General features: G+C 65.9%; 2 protein-coding genes across 4 annotated transcripts; one reads left to right on the top strand and one right to left on the bottom strand.

Moving 5' to 3' along the window:
- The first annotated feature begins 1,901 nt into the window (after window positions 1–1,901).
- NOS3 (nitric oxide synthase 3) lies at window positions 1,902–14,344 on the top strand. The gene is made up of 26 exons (XM_031613833.2): window positions 1,902–2,169; window positions 3,318–3,420; window positions 3,507–3,655; window positions 4,198–4,360; window positions 4,434–4,525; window positions 5,146–5,287; window positions 5,366–5,505; window positions 5,868–6,042; window positions 6,441–6,542; window positions 6,646–6,840; window positions 7,139–7,212; window positions 7,282–7,426; window positions 7,502–7,606; window positions 8,026–8,087; window positions 8,186–8,302; window positions 8,874–9,048; window positions 9,119–9,248; window positions 9,469–9,547; window positions 9,743–9,930; window positions 10,319–10,497; window positions 11,149–11,359; window positions 11,897–11,984; window positions 12,563–12,684; window positions 13,147–13,295; window positions 13,712–13,906; window positions 14,165–14,344. The coding sequence occupies exons 1-26, from the start codon at window positions 2,063–2,065 to the stop codon at window positions 14,285–14,287; spliced, it is 3,510 nt and encodes a 1,169-aa protein (XP_031469693.2). The 5' UTR covers window positions 1,902–2,062; the 3' UTR covers window positions 14,288–14,344.
- Window positions 14,345–14,550: 206 nt separating this feature from the next.
- ATG9B (autophagy related 9B) lies at window positions 14,551–22,011 on the bottom strand. 3 transcript variants are annotated; one of them, XM_090143339.1, is made up of 14 exons: window positions 21,828–22,011; window positions 20,072–20,173; window positions 19,944–19,989; window positions 19,793–19,855; window positions 19,538–19,699; window positions 19,319–19,460; window positions 17,957–18,705; window positions 17,007–17,160; window positions 16,760–16,939; window positions 16,468–16,695; window positions 15,703–15,896; window positions 15,366–15,468; window positions 15,078–15,156; window positions 14,551–15,003 (listed from the first exon to the last, which is right to left on the bottom strand). In XM_090143339.1, exons 2-14 carry the CDS (start codon window positions 20,166–20,168, stop codon window positions 14,894–14,896), a joined length of 2,307 nt encoding a protein of 768 aa, XP_089999465.1. In that variant the 5' UTR covers window positions 20,169–20,173; window positions 21,828–22,011; the 3' UTR covers window positions 14,551–14,893. The 3 variants fall into 3 exon arrangements, with proteins under 3 accessions (XP_089999465.1, XP_089999464.1, XP_089999463.1); XM_090143338.1 differs by having other exon boundaries at window positions 21,134–22,011; XM_090143337.1 differs by having other exon boundaries at window positions 14,554–15,003; window positions 21,612–22,011.
- Between the last annotated feature and the right edge of the window lie 29 nt (window positions 22,012–22,040).

The raw sequence follows: 22,040 nt of genomic DNA on the forward strand, positions 1-22,040 counted from the left end.
CAGCATCGGCCTTATTTAGGCACGGAGGCGGCCGGCCGGGGGGTGATTTATCACCGCGCCCCCCCGCCCCCCACCTCCCCGCCCGGCACGGCGCTTCGCGGTGCGGTTCGGTTCTGCTCGGCCCGGCGTCCCGCAGCCCCCCCGCGGCGCCCCGCAGCCCCCCGGCCCGGCTCGGCCCGGCTCAGCCCGGCTCGGCCCGACCCCCCCCCGGAGCGCTGCGCGCTGACAGCGGAGCGGGGCCGGGGAGGAGCGAGTGCGGCCGCAGCCAATAGCCCCGAAGCCCCCCCGGGGCGGCCCCCCCGGCCCTGCCCCGCCCTCGGGCTCCTCCCACGGTGTCCCCGGGCCCGAACCCCCCCCCTCCCCTCCCCGGCCTCTCCCGTGTGCGGCGCCTCGCGACCCCGAACCCCCCCGGCAGCCCCCGATGGGTTTTGCCCGGGCGGGGAGTGTTTTTTTTGGGGGGGTGGGTGGGGATGCTGGGCACCGGGAGGGGTTCGTGAGATGGGCGGGGGGGGCGGGAGGGTCGCCTCAACGCCCCGCCCCGGCTCCCCCCGCCCCCCCCGTTGTTTCTGCCGCTGTCCGTGGTGCTGAACGCCCCCCCCCCGCCCGCTCACCGCCCCCCGGGAAGGGCGGCCAATAGGGGGCAGCGCTCGGTTGTGATGGACGGCTCGGCCCCGCCTCCCGCCCCCCCTCCCAACTCACACACGGCTTCCCGGCCCCCCCCACCCTCCCCCCCCGCCCAGCCGCCGCGTCGCTCCCAGGCGCAGGAAGGAAACTCGCGGGGCCGGGGCCGGGCGCGGCTTCCCGTCACTGCGGCCCCCCCCCGCTGCCCCCGCAGCGCCCTCCCCGCAGGGGTGGTCCCAAAGCCCCCGTAGACCCCCACTGCTCAAAGCATCTCTGCGAGCACCTGCAGACCCCCCCCAACCTCAGCCCTATACCCAACACAATCCTAACACCAACCCAATCCCGATGCCAACCCCAACTCCACCCTTAACCCCAACCCCATCCCTAAACACAGCCCTAAACCCAATCCCAACTCCGACCCCAAACTCAACCATACTCCAACCCAATCCCAACCCCGACCTCAACCCTGACCCCAAACCCAGTGCTGACCCCAACATTAACCCCAACCCCAACCCCGACCTCAAACCCAACCCCAACCCTCACCTTAACTCCAACCCCAGTGCCACTGCTTCTTCAACCCGACCCCAACCAACCCCAACCCCAACCCTGACCCCAAACCCACCCTTAACCCCAATCCCGACCCTGACCTCAAACACAATCCAACCCCAACCCTACCCTCACCTTAACTCCAAACCCAGTACCACTGCAACCCCATGCCAACCCAACCCTTAATCCAACCCCAGTCCAGACCCCAACCTAACCCTAATACCGACCTTGACTGCACCTTGATCCCAGTGCCAACCCCAGCACAGTTCCAACACCAAATCCAACACAAACCCAACCCCAACCCCGACCCCGACCCCAGGCCTGACCCCATCCTCAACTCCAACTCCAACCCTGACCCCTAACCCAACCTTAACCCTAATCTCAACCCTGACCCTGACCTTGACTCCAACCCAATCCCAGTCCTAATCCCAATCCCGATCCCAACCCCAGCCCCAACTTCACCCCTTCCCCATGCAGGGTCGCCTCACGATGCCCCAGCACCAAATCCAACACAAACCCTCAGCCCTGACCTCAACTCTGACCCCAGCCCCAACTCAGAACCCAACCCCGACCCCAGCCCCAACTTCACCCCTTCCCCACGCAGGGTCGCCTCACGGTGCCCCGCAGGCTGCGGGGAGGGGGGGGCCGGGATCCGCCTGGCAGCGTCAATGGCAGGAACTGGGTGGGGGCCCACGGGGGGGGGCCCTCCGGATGTCCTCCCCGCGGGGGGCACCGGGACCACCGCCCGCAGCTCTGCCGGGCCCCGCGGCGGCCGCGCTCTGGAGGCTCCGTCCCCGCTCCCGGAGGTCCCGCACCCCCAGCGCTCGTCCCGCGTGGGGCGGCCGGTCCCGACTCCCCCCGCAGCGCCGGAGGAAGCGGCCGCTCCCGCAGCTCCATGGGGAACCTGCCGGCCGTGCTGCCCGGCGCTGCGCGCTCCTGCGGGCTCTGCTCCCGGCAGCTCAGCCCCGCGCCCGAGGACGGCTCCGGCCCCGATAAGGGCAGGTGGGTGCCATGAAGGGGGGGTCGGAGGGTCCCTGGGTGCGGGTGGAGGGCGCGCTGTGGCTCACTGGGACATCCAGATGAGGAGGGGCGCCCTCGAAGCCCACCAGAGAGGTGCCCCCCACGGGCACGGGGACCCACGGATCCCTATCCCAGAGGAGCCCCATTCCCACCGAGACGTGACCCCATGGAGCCCCATCTCACCGAACCCCGTCCCTGTGGAGCCCCCTGTGGCCCCACCAGGGATGTGCCCCCATTGGAACTCTGTCCCCATTGGAGCCCTGTCCCCACAGAGCCGCATCTCTACCAAAGCCTTGTGCCCACTGGAGAGGTGCCCCCCCAGAGCCCCATCCCCATAGATCCCCACCCCCATGGATCCACGTCCCCATGGATCCCCACCCATATGGATCCCTCACCCCCCATGGATCCTCCTCGCCATAGATCCCCCCCCCATGGATGCCCACCGCCACCAGAGCCATGTCCGCAGTGGGGTGCAGTGTCAGCTTGGGGGGGGCAGGATGTGGGGCACAGCCACAGGTTCCCTGCCCAGAGGGGGGGCCTCTGCCCCTTCTCTACTGCCTCCATCCTTACTGCCCCCATCATATAGCCCCCACCCTATACCCCCCCCCCGCCCTTACTCAGCACCAGGCTGGTGTCCCAGCCCTACGGTGAGCACAGCAGTGGCCCCCCCCACCCCCACTTCAGCCTTCTGAAGCCCACCAGGACCCATTGGGGTGGACGGAATGTGTGGGGCTGAACTGGGATGAGGGACACGGCCTCACTGTGGGGACGGGGCAGCACGGGCTGTGGGGGTGGGGGGCAGGATGGGTTAACCCCTTCGGGCGGGGGGGGCGCTCTGACTCACGCTATTGTTCACGCTTGCACGCATGCACGAGGCCGAGGCACACCCTGAGCCTGTGCCGGGCCCCCACCCAGGGCTATGGGGTCCGGGCCCCCCAGGGCAGGGAAGCACTGAGGGGAGAGACCCCCGCTGCCCCCAGCGCTGCCCCCATTGCCCCCAGCAGTACCCCATAGCCCCCATTGCCCACCCGCTTCCCCCCATGGAATCTGGGATTTGGGGGCCGGATTCCCCCCGAGTGCCGTAGCCCCATGGGGAGGGGTCCCCCATCTCAGTGCTCCCCACCCCCCAGCCCGGTGCCCCCCCGGCACGCAGAGCCCACGCGCTTCGCCCGCCTGAAGAACTGGGAGACGGGGAGCATCGCCTACGACACGCTGTGCGCCCAGGCCGAGCAGGTGGGGCCGGGGACGGTGGGTGTGGGGCACCCCATAGGGCTGGGTGTGGGGCGCCCCACAGATGCCAGCCCCACGGATGTCCACAGGAGGTTCCGTGCTCGGCGCGCCGCTGCCTGGGCTCCCTGGTGCTGCCCAAGCAGCTGCCCGTGCCCGGCGCTGAGGGCGGCCGCAGCGGTGCTGAGCTGCTGGCTCTGGCACGGGACTTCATCGACCAATACTATGCGTCTATCCGGCGGTGAGTGCCGCCCTCCTGCCCCACTGCGCCCCATAGCGCTGCCCCACGGCGCTGTCCCGGCCCGGCACCGCAGCATCCCATCGCCCTGACCCTATCGCTGCCCAACCCCGACACCCTAAGTGCCCCCACCCCTCCTCCCGTAGCCCTGTCCCCGTTCTGCCGCACAGCACCCCACAGCCCTGCACAGAAGAATCACACAGTGCTGTCCCATTCTGTCCCAAATCTTCATCCCCGTCCCTGCCCCACAGTGCCCCACAGAGCTGCCTTCATCCCTACCGTGTGTCAACCCCCATCCTCATCCCCATTCCTTCTCCTTAGTGCCCCAAATCCTCACCCCCATCCCTGCCCCACAGCACCCCTCAGCGTTGCCCCCATCCCCCTTCCCCAACACCCCTTCCCCCTCCCACTGCCCCCCATCCACACACCAACACCCCCCCAGCACCTCCCTGCCCCACATCCCCCCACCCCTGGGGGTCTCCCAGAGGGCGGTACCAGGACCCCCCACACCCCTCCCCACACCCCCCAACGCGGTGGTCCCACAGGGAGAGCTCTGCAGCCCACGTGCAGCGGCTGCGGGAGGTGGAGGCGGCGGTGCGGACCACGGGCACGTATCAGCTGCAGGAGGCTGAGCTCATCTTCGGGGCCAAGCAGGCCTGGCGCAACGCGGCACGCTGCGTGGGGCGCATCCAGTGGAACAAACTGCAGGTGGGATGCGTGGCCCCACATCTGTGGGGAGGGGAATAGGGCCGAGGGGGTAACCAGAGTGCATCGCCCGCAGGTGTTCGATGCTCGGGACTGTGCCAGCGTCGGGGAGATGTTCGGGTTCCTCTGCTCCCACATCCAGTATGCCACCAACCGAGGGAACATACGGTGAGGGGCGATGTGGGGGGATTTGGGGTGGGATGGGGATGTGAGGGTGTGGGGCGGGATGGGGATGGGTGTGGAAAAAGGATGGGGATGGGGAAGTAATGGAGATGGGATGGGATGGGAAGGGGATGGAGATGGAGAACCAGAAGGAACAGAGAAGGGATGGGGATGGGGATGGCATAGGTTGAGAGTGAGAGTGGGAATAGGATGGGGATGGAGATGGGGAAGGAATGGAGATGGGATAGGGAGGGAATAGGATGGGGATGAAGGTGGGGGGGGATGGGGAAGGAATAGGGATGGGAAAGGAATGGAGATGGGTTGGAGATGGGGATGTGGAGGAGATGGGTATGGTGAAGAAATGAAGATGGGTTGGGAAGGTGATGGGTTGGGGATGGGGATGGGAAGGGGATGAAGACAGAGATAGATAAAAGGATGGAAATGGAGGTAGGCACCTGAAAGGGGAAGAAGAGGAGAAGGGAAAGGGGAAAAGCAAAAGTGGAAAAGGAGAAGAGGAAGAATGTGGGGACGGGTCAAGACGGAGCAGAGGCAGGGTGGACCTGGGGTAGGGATGGGGCACACTCGGGGATGAGGACCGGCCGGTGACGCCCCGCCGCGCCCCGCAGGTCGGCCATCACCATCTTCCCCCAGCGGCTGCCGGGCCGGGGCGACTTCCGCATCTGGAACACGCAGCTGATCCGCTACGCCGGGTACCGGCAGCCCGATGGCTCCGTGCTGGGCGACCCGGCCAACGTGGACATCACCGAGGTGGGGGTCCCACAGTAACGCCCCTCCCAGCTCCGGGATGAGTGTCCTACAGCCCCCCTGACCCCGCTGTGCCCGCAGCTCTGCGTGCACTACGGATGGAGCCCGGGCAGCGGGCGCTTCGATGTGCTGCCGCTGCTGCTGCAGGGACCCGACGAGGCCCCCGAGCTTTTCCCACTGCCATCGGAGCTGGTCCTCGAGGTGCCCCTCACACACCCCACGTGAGTGGGGCCGAGCAAAGCGGTGTGGGGGGGGGTGCCATGGTGCCAGAGAAGGGAGTGTGTGGGCATGGCTGTGGGGGTGGGATGGGATGGGATAGGGAAAGTGGTGGGATGAGGGTGGGGATACGGGGATACTGGGAATACTGGGGATGGGATAGGATTGGATAGGATAAGATAGGGTAGGGTAGGATAGGATAGGATAGGATAGGATGGGATGGGGTGGGGTGGGGTGGGGTGGGGTAGGGTAGGGTGGGGTGGGGTGGGGTGGGATGGGATGGGAGCAGGACCAGAAGCTGGGGGTGCAAGTGTCTCTGCTGTGGGGCCGGTGTGGGGCTCTGGGCTGCATCTCCCTCCCAACACAGGCTGGAGTGGTTCGGGGAGCTGGGGCTGCGCTGGTACGCACTGCCTGCTGTGTCCAACATGCTGCTGGAGATCGGGGGGTTGGAGTTCCCAGCAGCACCCTTCAATGGTTGGTACATGAGCAGCGAGATCGGCACCAGGAACCTCTGTGACAGCCACCGCTACAACCTGCTGCAGGTGGGGTGCAGCCCCATCCCCATGTAGAACCTGGGGGCATGGCAGGGGGAAGTGGGAAGGTAGCCCTCAATCCCAGCCCTTCTCTGCTGTGGTGTCTGGAAGTGCCCATGGCTGTTGTTCTGCCCCAGATTGGGCAAAAGATCCTGTCCCTGTCCATGTCTGCATCCCCATCCCATCCCATCCCATCCCCACCTCCATCCCCATCCTATTCTCATCCCCTTCCCTATTCCCATCCCAACCCCATCTCCATCTCCATCCCCATCCCCATTCCATCCCTGTCCCATTCCATCCTCATCCCAATCCCATCGCATCCCATCCCCATCCCCATCCTCATCCCCATCCCCTCCCCGTGTCCGCGCCCCCAAGGGGACAGGGACACACAGCTGATCCCCCTGCAGGAGGTGGCCCTGCGCATGGGGTTGGACACACGTAAGACTTCGTCCCTCTGGAAGGACAAGGCTGCCGTGGAGATGAACATTGCTGTGCTGCACAGCTACCAGGTGGGACCCAGCGACGTGGTGGGGTGGCCCCAGTGACAGCAGGGACACCCCCAGGGCAGTGCACACCAAGGGCTGGACACTGCTCACCCCCATGTCTGCACAGGAGGCCAAAGTGACCATCGTGGACCACCATGCAGCCACCGAGTCCTTTGTGAAGCACATGGAGAATGAGCTGCGGACGCGGGGAGGGTGCCCGGCTGACTGGGTGTGGATCGTGCCCCCCATCTCAGGCAGCCTCACCCCCGTCTTCCACCAGGAAATGGTCAACTACCAGCTCTGTCCCACCTTCCGTTACCAGGTGTGCCCAGCCCCGCTCCTGTTCCGTCCCCATCCCCATCCCACTCCAACCCCATCCCATCTCATCCCAACTCCACCTCATCCCACTCCATCCCACTCCATCCCCATCCCCATCCGATCCTCATCTCCATCCCATCCCCATCCGATCCTCATCTCCATCCCATCCCCACTCCATCCCTACTCCATCCCCATCCCCATCCTATCCCCATCCCCACTCCTGTCTCTGTCCCATCCCATGCCCATCCCCATCCCATCCCCATTCCATCTCCCCATCCCACTGCTGACCCCTCTCCCCGCAGCCCGATGCCTGGAAGGTGTACGTCTCCAAGGGCACCACGGTCACCAGGAGGAAGACCTTCAAGGAGGTGGCCAAGTAGGTGACAGCCCAGACGGTGGGGCGGGGGCCGGGCAGGATGGTGCTGAGTTTCTGGGACCCCCGCAGTGCGGTGAAGATCTCGGCCAAGCTGATGGGGCACATGATGGCCCGGCGTGTGAAGGCCACCATCCTGTATGCCACCGAGACGGGCCGGGCACGCACCTACGCCTGGAGCCTCTGCCAGCTCTTCCGCCGTGCCTTCGACCCCAAGGTGGGCAGGGGGGGTTGGGGGGCAGTGGGTGGGGGGGGCTGGGCCACTCAGCCCCCTCCTGCTGCTGGCCAACAGGTGCTGCGTATGGATGAGTACGACATCGTGTCCTTGGAGCACGAGACCTTGGTGCTGGTGGTGACCAGTACCTTTGGCAATGGGGACCCGCCGGAGTGTGGGGAGGTGAGGGGGGTGTGGGGTGGGATGGGGATGGGGATGGAGATGGGAATAGGATGAGAATGGGGATGGGATGGGATGGGAATAGGATGAGAATGAGGATGGGATGGGATGGGGTTGAAATGGGGATGGGATGGGGATGAAATGGGGATGGGATGGGATGGGAATAGTATGAGAATGAGGATGGGGTGGAATGGGAATAGGATGAGAATGAGGATGGGATGGGATGGGAATAGGATGAGAATGAGGATGGGGTGGGATGGGAATAGGATGAGAATGAGGATGGGATGGGAATAGGATGAGAATGAGGATGGGATGGGATGGGGATGAAATGGGGATGGGATGGGATGAAATGGGGATGGGATGGGATGTGTTGGTGCCAGGAAAGTGATGGCAATGGGGTGATGACACGCTCCTCCCCACAGAGCTTCTCCAAGGCACTTATGGAGATGTCCTCCCCCAACACTGCACATGCTGAGCCTCCCAAGTGAGCACCGAGGCCATGGGGAGACCCAGCCCTACAGAGTGGGGTCAGACTTGGGGGGTCCTGGGAGCCCCAGCCCTGCTCATACCACACACCCACAGGAGCTACAAGCTGCGGTTCAACAGCGTCTCACAGTCAGATCAGCTCGTGGCAGCCTGGAAGAGGAAGAGGAGGCAGCTGAGCAACACGGACAGCGCGGGGACACTGGGGGCTCTGCGGTGTGGGGCCGGAGGGGTGGGATGAGTGGCATGGGGGTGCAGAGAGACTTGAGAAAATGGCACAGGGAGCGAGGTGGGAGTGGGGATGGGATGGAGATTGGTTGGGGATAGGATGGAGATGGGGTTAGAGAGAGGAATGGGAGTGGGGATAGGACGGAGATGGGGTTAGAGAGAGGAATGGGAGTGGGGATAGGATGGAGATGGGGTTAGAGAGAGGAATGGGAGTGGGGATAGGATGGAGATGGGGTTAGAGAGAGGAATGGGAGTGGGGATAGGATGGAGATGGGGTTAGAGAGAGGAATGGGAATGGGGATAGGACGGAGATGGGATGGGGACAGGGATGAAAACAGGGATGGAGACAGGGAAAAGGATAAGGATGCAAAGGAGATGGAAATAAGGAGGCGCTGGGAATGGTAAGTGGATGAGGATGAGGATGGGGATGGGATGGGGGCACGGACGGGGACAGGGTCCTTTGCCCACCCTGGTTCAGAACAGTGGCCACGGACACCCAGACCCCAGGGCAGAGGGCCAGGGCTGGGGGCTCGCTGCTCACTGCCCCCGGGACCCCCAGGTTCTCTGTCTTTGGGCTGGGGTCACGGGCGTACCCCCACTTCTGCGCCTTCGCACACGCGGTGGACACGCGGCTGGAGGAGCTGGGGGGGGAGCGCATCCTGCCCATGGGGGAGGGCGACGAGCTGTGCGCACAGGAGGAGTCCTTCCGCACCTGGGCCAGGCTGGTCTTCCAGGTGAGTGGGCACCGCATGGGGAGCGGGTCCTGGGGCTGGACTCCTGCCCACAGCACCCCCTGTACCCCAGGCTGCCTGTGAGACCTTCTGCGTGGGGGATGGAGTGGAGGCGTCCGAGGAGATCTTCGTGGCACAGCAGGGTTGGAAGCGCCAGAAGCACCGCCTGGCCGTGCAGCCTGAGGGCACTGATCTGCTCACTGGTACCCAGCACCCTCAGCCCCCGGGACCCCTCCCCACACAAGTACCAGGACCCCCAGACAGCACGGGACCCCTACCACAAGCAGCCCCTGCAGTCTGGGAACCCAGCCCTTGGGCCCCCCATCCCAGCTCATCTCCCAGCTCCTGTGACCCCCTCCAGCTCCCCAAATCCCCTCATCCCTAGGACATCCCCGAGTCCCCCACCATGCTGCCCTCCCACAGGGCTGGCCCATGTGCACAAGCGCAAAGTGTTCCCGTGCACGGTGATCTCGGTGGAGAACCTGCAGAGTGAGGCGTCCAGGTGAGCCCCCACCGTGCCCTCACTGTGCCATGCAGCTGTGTGCCCAGACTGGGGTGGGGTGGAGATGGGTTGCGGATGGGGACAGGGTCTTCCAGCCCCTCTGGGGCAGGACAGCAGCCATGGGCACCTTCAGACCCCACTGCCCCCAGGTGAGCCAGGGTGCCTTGCTCACGCCGTGCCAACTGTCCCACCCAGCCGTGCCACCATGCTGGTGCGCCTGGACACGGCAGGGCAGCCGGAGCTGCAGTACCTGCCTGGGGACCACCTGGGAGTCTTCCCTGCCAACCGCCCCGAGCTGGTGCAGGAGCTGCTGGAGTGCGTGGAGGACCCACCGCCCGCCGACGAGCCCGTGCTGGTGGAGGTCCTGGAGAAGGACAGCAGCGGTAGGGAACTCGGGGCTGGGCCCTGTGTGGGGGTGCGGCTGAGCGGGACCCCACTGAGGCTGCATGGGAACGGGGATGCTGATGTAGCACAGTGCCCACTCCTCCCTGGGCAGAGCACCCTCTCCTTCCCCCCCTTCCTCCCGTCCTGTCCCCATCTCATCCCAGTCGTCATCCCTATCTCCTTCCTCATTTATTTCTCCATCCCACTTCTTTCTCCTTCCCCATCCTTTCCCCATTCTCTTTCCCTTCTCCATCCCACCCTCTCCTCTCCCTTCCCATTCCCCTTCCCTTTTCTCATCTCCTTCCCCCTCTCTGTCCCCATCTCCATCCTCCCCCTCAATCTCTTCTCCCATCCCCATCCATGTGCCCACCACCTCCCATCCCACAGGCCGGTTCCCTGGCCCCAAAAGCTGGGTGCCTCAGAGCCGCCTGCCCCCCTGCTCGCTGCGCCAGGCGCTCAGCTCCTTCCTGGACATCACGGCCCCCCCGAGCCCCCAGTTCCTGCAGCTGCTGGCCACACTGGCACGGGAGCCGGCCGACCGTGAGCGTCTGCAGCAGCTCAGCCAGGTGGGCACGGGGCACGGGGAGGGAGGGCTGGGGAAGGGAGTGGGCTGACAGCAGGGGGCTGGGACTCCAAGTGGCCGCGCACTAGGAAACACAGCTCCTGCCAGAGAGGATTTGGGGTGCAGTGCCCCCTGCTTGTGGGGTGGGGGCTGGGAAATGGGGGGCTGGGATTAGGGCTAGATAGGGGGATATGAGGTGCTGGGATACTGGGGTGGTGGGGTTCTGGATAGGGGGATGCTGAAGCGCTAGGCACTGAAGTACCAGGATGCTGGATACTGGTATGGGGAGGTGCTGAGATGCTGGATACGGGATGCTGGATATGAGATGCTGGATATGGGATGCTGGGTACTGGGATAGGGAAGAGCTGCGATGCTCAGTATGGGATGCAGGGACAACATGGTGGTGGGACAGTACTGGGGTGCTGCAGTATTGGGATGCTCAATAGCGAGTCATTGGGGTACCGGGCTGCTGGTTACCTGGATACTGGGGTGCTGGGGTGTCCAGATACTGGAGTACCGTAATTCTGGCTATGGGGATGTTGGATTCCGGATACTGGGCTGCTGGGCTGTTGGGGTGTTGCGGTACTGGCATGCTGGGGGCTGGGCTGCTGGCCCTGCTGCACGGTGCCTGCCGTGCCACGGGTGCGTGCTGCAGGACGCCCGTCTGTACGAGGACTGGAAGTGGTTCCGCTGCCCCACCCTGCTGGAGGTGCTGCAGGAGTTCCCATCCGTGGGGCTGCCCGCCTCGCTGCTGCTCTCCCAGCTGCCGCTGCTGCAGCCCCGCTATTACTCCGTCAGCTCCGCGCCCGACCCCAGCAACGCACGCATCGACCTCACCGTGGCCGTGGTCACCTACCAGAGCGAGAGTGAGGGGGGGAGGAGGAGGGGGCGGGGCTGCACAGCGCTGCATTGGGGTTCGCCCCGGGTTGGATGCCCCCAGGGCACCCCCACATCACAGGCACCTCCAATCCCCACGGCCTCTCCGTGTTCCTGTAGCACCTCTGCCCCCACGGCCTCTCCATATCCTCGGGACTCTTCCACGTCCCCATAGCCTCTCCATGTCCCCATGGCACTGCTGTGTCCCCGGGACACCTCCATGTCTGCGTGGCCTCTCCGTGTCCCCATGGCCCCTCATGACCCCAAAGCATCCCAGTGTCTGCATGGCCACTCTGTGTCCCCATGTACCCCCACATCCCCATGGCCTCTCCATGACCCCATAGCATCTCAGCATCTCCCCATGTCACCCCTATGTCCCCATGGCCTCTCCATGACCCCATGTGACCCCCATGACCCCACGGCCACTCCGTGTCCCCATGACAGCCCATGTCCCCATGCACTTCGGGATCCCCACGCCCCTGTGGGTCTGGCATTGCCCAGCACCCCAAAAGTCTTTCACCCCACAGACGGGCAGGGCCCGGTGCACTACGGCGTCTGCTCCACCTGGCTGGCTTGGCTGCAGCCCGGGGACACAGTGCCTGCCTTCATCCGGGGGTGAGGATCACCCCTCCGCCCCCCATGGCTGCACCCCACAGCATGCCTCAGTGCCCCACAGCTGCACTTTCCAGCATGCCTTGGTGCCTCAATCCCAGAACTGCGCATCCCAGCATCCCTCCGTGCCCCACAACTGCATTTCCCAGCATGCCTCACTGCCCCCAAATTGCATTTCCCAGCACGCCGAGGTGCTTTAGCCTCAAAACAACACTTCCCAGCATGCAAAAGGTTATTTCCACGCACGCCCCATTGTCCCACCCCCAACACCCTTTGTGTCCCAGCACATCTCTGTCCCTGCTGGGTACCGGTGCCCACTCAGTCCACAAGCCATCCCTCCATGTGCCCCCACTAACCCTGACCCCTATCCTAATATCTCCCCTAACCCCAACCCTGGCCCTAGCCCTGACCTTGACCCTAATCCAGACCCTGACCCCAACACTGACACTACCCCGACCCCAACCCAACCCTCACCCTGGTCCTGACCCCAACCTGAGATCCTGACCCTGGCCTTGACCCCAGCCCTAACCATGACCCCACCACGACCCCACTGTGACCCCTCCCTGTCTGCCTCCCCCCAGAGCACCCTCCTTCCGGCCACCCCCCACTCCCGAGGCGCCATGCATCCTTGTGGGGCCGGGCACCGGCGTGGCCCCATTCCGCAGCTTCTGGCAGCAGCGCCTGCAGCACCTGCAGGCAGGAGGTGGGGACACCACGTGGGGACATGGGGCATCATGTATGGGACGTGGGGGGGTCCTGTGTGGGACATGAGGCACTGGGATGTCGTGCAGAGGGACGCTGTGTGAGGATGCTGCACAGGGGGATGTGTGGCATCACGTGTTGGGACGTGGGGTCACCCTGTGCGGGGATGCGGTGCAGAGGGACAGTGCGAATGGGGGCACCAGGCATCCCATATGGCATGGGGACAGCCTGCATGGGGCACGGGGACACCTCCACAGGGACATGGGGGGATATGGTGTGGGGGTGGGGAGGATGTGGGTGCCATGGGTGGACACAGGGGGACATGGGGATGTGGGGATGGGGTTGGGGACATGGAAGGGACGGTCAAGGATGTGGGGACACAGTGCGGAGGGTGGAGGTGGCAACGTGAGGGCAGAGGGTCAGGAAAGGGGGGGGCAGAGGTCCCAACGCAGTGTCCCTGCAGGCAGCCCGCTGGGCAGCATGGTGTTGGTGTTTGGGTGCCGATCCTCTGAGCTGGATCACATCTACCAGCGTGAGATGGAGGAGGCGCGGGAGCAGGGAGCGCTCAGCCGCGTCCTCACTGCGTTCTCCCGTGAGCCGGGAACCCCAAAGGTGGGGGGATGGGATGGGATGGGATGGGATGGGATGGGATGGGATGGGATGGGATGGGATGGGATGGGATGGGATGGGATGGGATGGGATGGGATGGGATGGGATGGGATGGGATGGGGATAAGCTGGGAGTGGGATGGGGATGGGAATGGAGACGGGAAAGGAGACACAGAAAGGGACAAATGGAGATGGGGAGCGGGGTGGGATGGGGATAAGCATAAGTGACAGAAATGAGGCAGGGACAATTTGGGGTGGAGGTGCACGGAGGGATGGAGCAAAGGTGGGATGGGGACATTGAGGGGACAGGGGTGGGAATGAGCATGGAGCCAAGGGTGGGGGGATGGAGACACAGGCAGAGGTGGGAATGGGGGCAGAAGGGGGGCAGGGGGAGGCCAGGAGGGTCTCACCCCCCCCCAGACCTACGTGCAGGACGTGCTGCGGACACAGCTGGCAGAGGAGGTGCACCGGGTGCTGTGCGAGTGCGGGGGGCACATGTATGTGTGCGGGGACGTGACGATGGCCACCGAGGTGCTGCAGACCGTGCAGCACATCCTGGTGCAGCAGGGAGGAATGACCATGGGGCAGGCGGGGGACTTCATCAGCGAGCTGCGGGTATGGGCATGGGGATGGGGTGGGGATGGGGATGGGGTGGGGATAGTATGAGTAGGGGGGGGGATGACACAGGGATGGGGTGGGGATGGGGTGGAGATGGAATGGGGATGGTGCGGGCATGGCATGGGAATGGCACAGGGATGGGATGGGGATGGGGTGGGGATGGGATGGGATGAGGCTGGCACAAGGATGGGGTGGGGATGGCATGGGGACGGCACAGGGATGGCCCACTGCCCCCACGGTGCCACCTCACCACAGGACAAGAACCGGTACCACGAGGACATCTTCGGGCTGACGTTCCGCACGCAGGAGGTGGCATTCCGCATCCGCAGCCAATCCTTCTCCATGCAGGAGCGCCCAGCACCGGGCCCAGCCCCCTGACCCCCACCACCCTGTGCTGTGGGCTGCGCCCGCCCCGTAAAGGTTTAGTTTTGATAAGCCCGGCCTGGCGTCCTGCGTCCCAGTGGGGCTGGGGGCTGCGATGTGGGGTGGGTGTGGGGTGGCACATCACCATGCACCCACAGCGTCCTATGGCCGAAACACTATGGATATCCATAGCAGTGTCCTCAGCATTGCCCCCCACAACACCCAGCACTGTCCCCGATGTCCTCATGGCCCTCAGTGCCCCCACAGCTTGCAGTGTCCCCCCGGCTTCCAGCCCCATTGCAGCATTCAGCACAGCACAACACTCTGTAAACCTTTATTTGCCCCCGGGGCTGCTCAGGGCCCAGCACTGCCCCCACCATGACCACAGCAGGTGGGGGGGCCCTGACCCACATGGGCTCAGAGCTGCACCCCACAGTGTCATGCCCCCCATATAAATATAGCACCTGGGGGGGCCGGGAGCACCCAGCAGCACCACGGCCCCACACTGCGTGGGGATGCAGCTGGATGGGGGTCCCCATGGGCAGACCCCCAGACGATCCTCCAGTGGGCACCGATATTCCGGAGCCGGGGCTGCGCTCACCAGAGCTGCATGCAGCACAGCTACCTCGTCGTCTGCTCTTCCTCCTCATCTTCATCCTCCTCATCCTCCTCAGCCCAGCCACCCAGCGGCATCTCCCGGAGCTCGTGCTGCGAGGCGCGGGCGGCCGAGCCTGGCGCAGGGCGGGTCAGTGCCCCACAGCCCCGTGTGGGTCTGGGAGCCCCCACCACCCCCAGCAGCACTCACCTGTGGTCACCGAGGACCTCTTGGGAGCCCCTGCCGCCGCCCACAGCCCCACAGGGCTCTGCTGCTGCTGCAGGTGGAGCTGGGGGGAAAGGGTCAGAGTCTCGCCGCTGCCCCACAGCCCGGCTGCGCCATGGGGCACACTGGTGGGGTGGAGGGGTCTGATGGCCAAGTGGGGGTGGGGGTGGGGGCGTGAGGTGACGGCCAGACAGAACCAAGGGTGCAGGACAGGGCAGAGGATGGGCGATGGCAGGGATGGGGCCGTGGGGCCGTGCACCCTGGGGTGCTCACCTCGTGTATGTAGATGGCATGCAGGCTCATCTCGGCAGAGGCCACCTCGGCCAGCACGGCTGAGCGGCTCAGGCTGAGCAGACGCGACTCACTGAGCACTGGGCTGTGGGACGGCACGGCTCTGGTATGGGGAGAAGCACCCAGCCCAGCGCCCACCCCATGGGCACCCACTGGCTCCAACCTCACATGACCAAAATTGCCACCAGCCCCCATCCCATCTCATTTCCATCCCAATCCCCATCCCCATCCTTACTCCATCCCATCACCATCCCCATCCCAATCCCCATCCCCATCCTTATTCCATCCCATCCCCATTCCCATCCCATCCCCACAGCACCTCTCGGGCAATGGGCGCTCAGGGCTCTCCAAAGGGCCGTGTCCCCTCCCAGGCAGTGGGGATGACAGGGACAGCAGGACACTGGCAGCAGCGCTGGCTGTGCTGCAGGGCTGGGTGAAGCGCCGGTCCCGGGGCACCAGACCGCTGGCCGCCAGCAGTGGGTGGGCCAGGACACTGGTGAGCAGGGCGTCCGGCTGTGGGGACCACGTCAGTGCCAACAGGGCACCCGGTGACACCATGGCACCCAGTGTCCCCATGGTACCAAATGTCCCCACAGCACCAATTGGTCCCACAATGCCCTGTGTCCACACAGCATCTAATGTCCCCATGGCACCCAGTGTCCCCATGGCACCAAATATCCCCAAAGCACCAAATATCCCCAAAGCACCAAATGGCCCCACAGCACACAATGCCCTCACAGTGCCCAGTACCTTCTCAGCTCCCAGTGCCCCCTGTGTCCCCAAAGTCCCCATGGCACCCAGTGCCCCCACAGCACCAAGTGTCCCCTATGCTCCCAATGTTCCCATGGCACCCAGTGTCCCCATGGCACCAATTGACCCCACAACACCAAGTGTCCCCTATGCCTCCAAAGTCCCCATAGCACCCAGTGTCTCCATGGCACCCAATGTCCCCATGGCACCCAGTGCCCCCACAGCACCAAATATCCCCATGTGGGGCTCCTGATGTCCCCCAAGCGCCCAGTGCCCTCTCAGCTCCCAGTGACCTCCACACCCCCAGTGTCCCCATGACACCCAACGCCCTCACCGCAGCGGAGCCGTCCCCAAGCAGGGATGCACGCAGTGCGCCCTCGGCCGGGCCGTGCGGGGCCGCATCCCTCTGCAGCCGCTCCTTCACGTGGCTGAGGAACAGCCCGCTGTGCGGCGGCGGCTGCCAGCGCGGGTTGGAGATGGCGAAGTGCATCAGCGACAGCTCCGTCTTGCCGTTCTCCGCCCGCTGGTACACGGAGGCCTCCGTTTGCCCCTCCGACAGCCACTGCGGGTGGGCGGCGGGTGAGCGCGGGCTGGCACACGGCCGTGCCCCCCACCCGACCCCTCACCTGCGGGTTCCCGTGGCGGCGCACGTCCAGCTGCGCGAAGGAGCAGACGTCCCCCACGCCCACCACCTCCACCGTGAAGTTACGGAAGAAGTCGACGATGTCGAGAGCGCGGGAGGGCAGCGCGAAGATGAGGATGAGCGGCGTGAGGATGGGACTGAGCAGCTCCTCCAGGATGAACACCTGCGGGTGGGCGGAGGGCTCAGGGGGCGGCGGGGCTCCGGGCTGCGCTGCGCCGTCCCGCACTCACCGCTTTGTATTGGAAGAGCTGGGCCATCTCCGTGCGCGTCTCCGCCGCGCCGGCGCTGCCCTGCCAGTGCTGCGGCATGTAGTGCGTGTGCGCCAGGACGCGCTGCAGCAGCTGCTCCGGGCACTGCACCGAGTGCTCGTCGGGGATAAATGACCTGCGGGGGGGGCATGGCCTGGCGTGACGTGGCACAGCACCGCACGGCAGGTACAGCATGGCACGGCGTGGCACAGCACAGCATGGTGTGCAGCAGCACGGTACAGCATGGCACAACATGGCATAGCATGGCATGTCATGCACAGAATGGCACAACATGGCACAGCATGGTACATCATGGCTCAGAATGGCACAACACGGCCCAGCATGGCACAGAACAGCACAGCAAGGCACAGCACACAGTGCAGCATGGCACTGGACAGTGTGGCACAGCACAGCATGGCATGGCACAGCAGTGCGTGGCACAACATGGCACATTGCAGCATAGCATGGCACAGTGAGACACGGCACTGCACAGTGTGACACGGCATGGCACAACGCATCACAGCATGGCACAACGTGGCACAGCATGGCACAATGTGGCTCAGCGTGGCACAGCATGGCATGTCATGGCACAGCATGGCACAGCTTGGCACAGCATGGCATGTCATGGCACAGCATGGCACAATGTGGCTCAATGTGGCACAGCATGGCACAGCATGGCACAGCATGGCACAACGTGGCACAGCATGGCATGTCATGGCACAGCATGGCACAATGTGGCTCAGTGTGGCACAGCATGGCACAGCTTAGCACAGCATGGCACAATGTGGCACAGCACGGCACAGCACAGCTTAGCACAGCATGGCATGGCACGGCATGGCATGGCACAGCATGGCACAACGTGGCACAGCATGGCATGGCATGGCCCAACATGGCGCAACACAGCAGAGCACAGTGCCATGCAGTGCACCCACCTGGCGACGGTGAGCAGCAGCCCCAGCAGCGTGATGGCAGTGAGGATGTGCTGCACCGTCAGCACGTCCTCGTCGTACACGGTGAGCGCGATGAGCACGGCCAGCACGGAGCCGGCGAAGAAGGCGACATGACGCGCCAGCACGGCCAGCACGGGGCTGGCAAAGGAGTTCATGTAGCGCGTGGCCGGGCGGTGCCCGCGGCCCAGCCGTGCCGTCAGCTCGTGCTGCAGCTCGTTGAAGTGCCGCAGGTAGAGGCGGCCGTACAGCGACCAACGCCGCGTGCCCAGGACGCCCGGCCGCCGCCGCAGCACCTCGGCGTAGCTGAAGAAGGCGTAGAGCAGCTGCCAGACCAACACCAGCGGGCACAGCAGCAGGTTGGCGGCTCCCAGCAGCACAGTGCTGCGTGCCAGGCGTCGTGCCAGCGCCAGCCGCTCGCCCGCCCGCTTGTACTGCGGCCGCAGGCTCCAGGAGTTGAGGAAGAGCGCGCCGGGGCCACGGAAGAGCAGCAGCTCCAGGTTGTAGTGCAGGCCCTGAGTCAGGAAGACGACGGGGCCCAGCAGAGGCAGGCGGAAGCGCACGGGAAGCAGCGACTTGTTGACCATGGCCACGGTGTAGTTGCTGAAGCGCAGGATGCGGTGGTGGATGTCCAGCTCCGTCAGCTCCCGTTTGTGCACGCAGAGCTGCTGCTCGCGCTGCAGGGCGATGAGCCGCGCCTGCACTTCCTGCCAGCTGTAGTTGCACAGCTCGCCCTGCGCCAAGCACATGGGGGGGTCACTGGGGGCTCCTCGGCACGTTGCCATGCATCGTCGGCACCACCACGGCATCGGTGTCCCCACATCGGCACCAGCACCACCACGGCACCGGCACCACCACCATAGCACTGATGTCCCCACATCGGCACTGCCACCCACATAGCACCAGCACCACCACGGCACCGACACCTCCATGGCACCACAGTCCCTGCGTCAGCCCAGGCACTGCCACAGCACCGGCAACGGAAAACCTTGTCCCCACATTGGCACCAGCACCCTGTGGCACCAACACCACCGCTGTGGCACTGGTAACTCAACGGCACCGGCGCCCCTGTGGTGACATCCAGCATCGCCGCGGCACCGGCACCGCCCCCATGGCACCGGCATCCTCACTTTGGCACCGACAAGCCACGGCTCTGGTGTCCCTGCATAAGCACCGGCATGGCACCGGCGTCCCCACGGCTCTGGTGTCCCCACATCGGCGCGTCATCCCCACGGCACCGGCACCCCTACGGCACCGGCACCGCCGTGGCACCAGCAGTACCTCGATGGAACCGACACCCCGGCACCGGCACTGCCGTCCCACCGGCATCCCCTCCGTGCCACTCACCGCGGGGATGCGCAGCGCCTCCCCGTAGAAGCGGCGGATGTCCCAGTAGGCGAGCAGTCCGCGCAGCACCTTCAGCAGGCGGCACAGCCAGAACAACGCCGCCATGGCCAGCAGGAAGACGAGCCAACCGCTGGCAGCGATCCTGCAGGAGAGGCGCGGCTTTACGGGGGTGTCCCATCCCCACGCCCTCCTCCTCCCTCCCACAGCCCCCCCAGTCACCTCCGTGCGCACTGGGGCGCGGGCAGCACCGCGTCGGGCAGCGTCACCTTACTGCGCTCGGGGGGAACGTGGCTGCGGTTGAGCGGTCGGTCGGCGAAGAGCACATCGTAGCGCACACAGCACAGCAGGAACGCGCTGAAGGCCACCACGAACACGAACTGCCTGGGGGGCGCGGGGGGGTCAGGGGGTGCCCCATGGAAGGGAGGGGGAGGGGGAGGGAGGAGGGACCGCCGTGCGGCGCGGCGCAGCGCTCACCCCAGCTCGAAGAGGTCGGACAGCAGCATGCAGGCGAAGCCGTTCTTCTGGTGGAAGTGGTAGATGTTGGGGCTGTTAAGGATCGTGCCCGTGTGCCACCCCCCCCAGTTCCACCCCCACCCCCCCGGTGGGAACAGCGCCCAGCGAGGATATCTTGGTGAAGAAATCATCCAGGTTCTTGATGTGATGCCAGGAGCCTGTGGGGAGAAACACCGGGGGGGGCTCAGCGGGGCCGTGCCTCAGTGCCCTCCCATCCTGTGACGCCCCCAAAGTGCCCACCTTGCCGCCCCTCGGTGACGTGCAGCAGCAGCTCTTCCTCACCCGGGGGGGAATCCTCCTCGGGGTCCTCCACGCGGTGATACTCAGCCTCCGTCATCGCACCTGCGGGGGGGGCAACGACGCGGGACCCCCGCGATAGGAACCCCAGTGCGGGACACCCGATGTGGGCACGGGGGTTGTGGGGTGGCACGGAGTTCCCTCCCCCGCCCCACGCCGCGCCGTGCGCGTGAGCTGTCGCCCCGCAGGAAATGCCGGGGACGCCGCAACGCACCGCCCGCGTGCCCCACATCGGGATGCCGTGAGCTGTCACCCCGCAGTGCCCCGCGGGGCAGAGCCACGCAATCCGTCCCGTCTCTCCGACGCGCCCACAGCCTCGCGGCCACAGGGAGCGGGCGGGACGTGCCGGGGAGCGCGGGGATCTGGCAAGGAAGGGACCCCCACGGCCCCCCCTCCAGGCAGGGTGGGAATCCCCAGATCCCGGGGGAAGGATGGGATTCCCCCAGCAGGATGAGACAGAGAGCTCTTGGGGCAAGAGAGGACTCCCAAAACCCTCCCTGGAAGGATGGGAGCCCAGACCCCTTCTCTGGGGAAGGATGGGATCCCCGAGACCCCCCCAGAAGGATGGACCCCAGAACTTTGGAGAAGGATGGGACTCCCGGAGCACCTCCAGCTCCCCAGGGAGGATGGGACCCCCAAGGCAGGACGAGACCCCCGGACTCGTTTGGATAGAATGGAATCCCTATTAATCTGAAACAGAACATTCGGGCAGGACGGGACCCCCATAGCGTGGGGCAGGATGGGACCCACAGAACATCCCACAGCTGTCCACCCCCAAAGCAGGATCGGACCCCTGGAACTCTGGGGCAGGATGCGGAGACCCACAGGACCCCCCCAGCGGGCAGGGACCGGAGAGCCCCTGGGGGACTACGGGACACCCCCCCACACCCCCCCGCCTCCTGAAGCACCATGACCCCAGTTCGCTTGGCACAGAGTGGGACCCCCACCCGTCGGGCCGCATCGGGACCCCCCTCTCACTCCGGGTCGGACCCCCCCGCCCCGTACCGCCGCTCCGCAGACGCCGTCGGTCCCGTCCCGCGTGAGGCAGAGCCGGACCGGACCCGCAGGTGGATCCGCGGCACCGCCCCACGCGCGTGGGCCGTCCCGTCCCGGGCAGTGATTCAGCAGCGGGCGGTGCGGGGCCGCAGGGACGCGCTGTCCCCGCGCTGACCCCCCCACGGCATCGGGTGTCCCCGCTCCGGGACGCGGCCCCCCCGCACCGAAAATACTCCGCGGCCAAAAATAGAGCGGGCGGCGCGGGGGGGGGGAGCGGCACCACGGAACCCCCCCGGGACGCGCGTGGGGGTCACGGCGCGCAGCCGGGGACACGCGGTGACGCTGCGCTCAGTGGAGACGGACGCGAGGACGCGTGCCCACCCCGGGGGGGCTGCGGTAGGAGCAGCGCGTGGGTCCCGTGTGCCCGCATCCCCGTGGCACCGCGTCCCACTGTCCCGGTGTCCCGCTGTCCCCGTGCCCAACTGACCCCGTGTCCGCGTGTCCCACGTCCAGGTGTCCCCGTGCCCCGGTGTCCCTGTGTCCAAATGTCGCGATGTCCTCATCCCCCGTCTTCCCCATCTCGCGCTGTCCCCGTGTCCGTGTGTCCCCGTGTCCGTGTGTCCCGCTGTCCCCCTGTCGCGGTGTCCCCTATCCGACCGTCCGTCCCCGTCTGAGCGTCCCCGCGTCCCTCTCCCGCTCTCACCTGCTGCCCCGCCGCGCCCCGCACTCAGTCTGCGCCCCGCACAGCCCGGCCCGGGCTCCGCACCCCCCTTGGAGCCATGGCCGCGATCCCGCACCGCGCGGGGCTGCGGGACGGGGGGGGCTGGGGTCTCTGGGGACGCGCCGCGCTGCGGGGCGCGGGGAGCGGCGCGGGGTCTCGGCCGGAGGTGGCGGCGCCGCGCCGTGCAGCTCCGCC

The sequence above is a fragment of the Phasianus colchicus genome, chromosome 6 (assembly GCF_987193195.1).
Source record: "Phasianus colchicus chromosome 6, bPhaCol1.hap1.1, whole genome shotgun sequence".
Taxonomy (NCBI): domain Eukaryota; kingdom Metazoa; phylum Chordata; class Aves; order Galliformes; family Phasianidae; genus Phasianus; species Phasianus colchicus.

Excerpts from the sequence above, each read along its gene's own strand:
- ATG9B (XM_090143337.1), bottom strand. The coding sequence starts at position 21,687 with ATGAGGACATCGCGACATTTGGACACAGGGACACCGGGGCACGGGGAC. Across the intron at positions 20,174-21,611 it reads GTGGGACACGCGGACACGGG|GTGCGATGACGGAGGCTGAG; the intron begins GTCAGTTGGGCA and ends CCCCCCCCGCAG. Across the intron at positions 19,856-19,943 it reads GATGATTTCTTCACCAAGAT|CTACCACTTCCACCAGAAGA; the intron begins ATCCTCGCTGGG and ends CAGCCCCAACAT.
- NOS3 (XM_031613833.2), top strand. The coding sequence starts at position 2,063 with ATGGGGAACCTGCCGGCCGTGCTGCCCGGCGCTGCGCGCTCCTGCGGG. Across the intron at positions 9,249-9,468 it reads GGGCACTGATCTGCTCACTG|GGCTGGCCCATGTGCACAAG; the intron begins GTACCCAGCACC and ends GCCCTCCCACAG. Across the intron at positions 13,907-14,164 it reads ACTTCATCAGCGAGCTGCGG|GACAAGAACCGGTACCACGA; the intron begins GTATGGGCATGG and ends ACCTCACCACAG.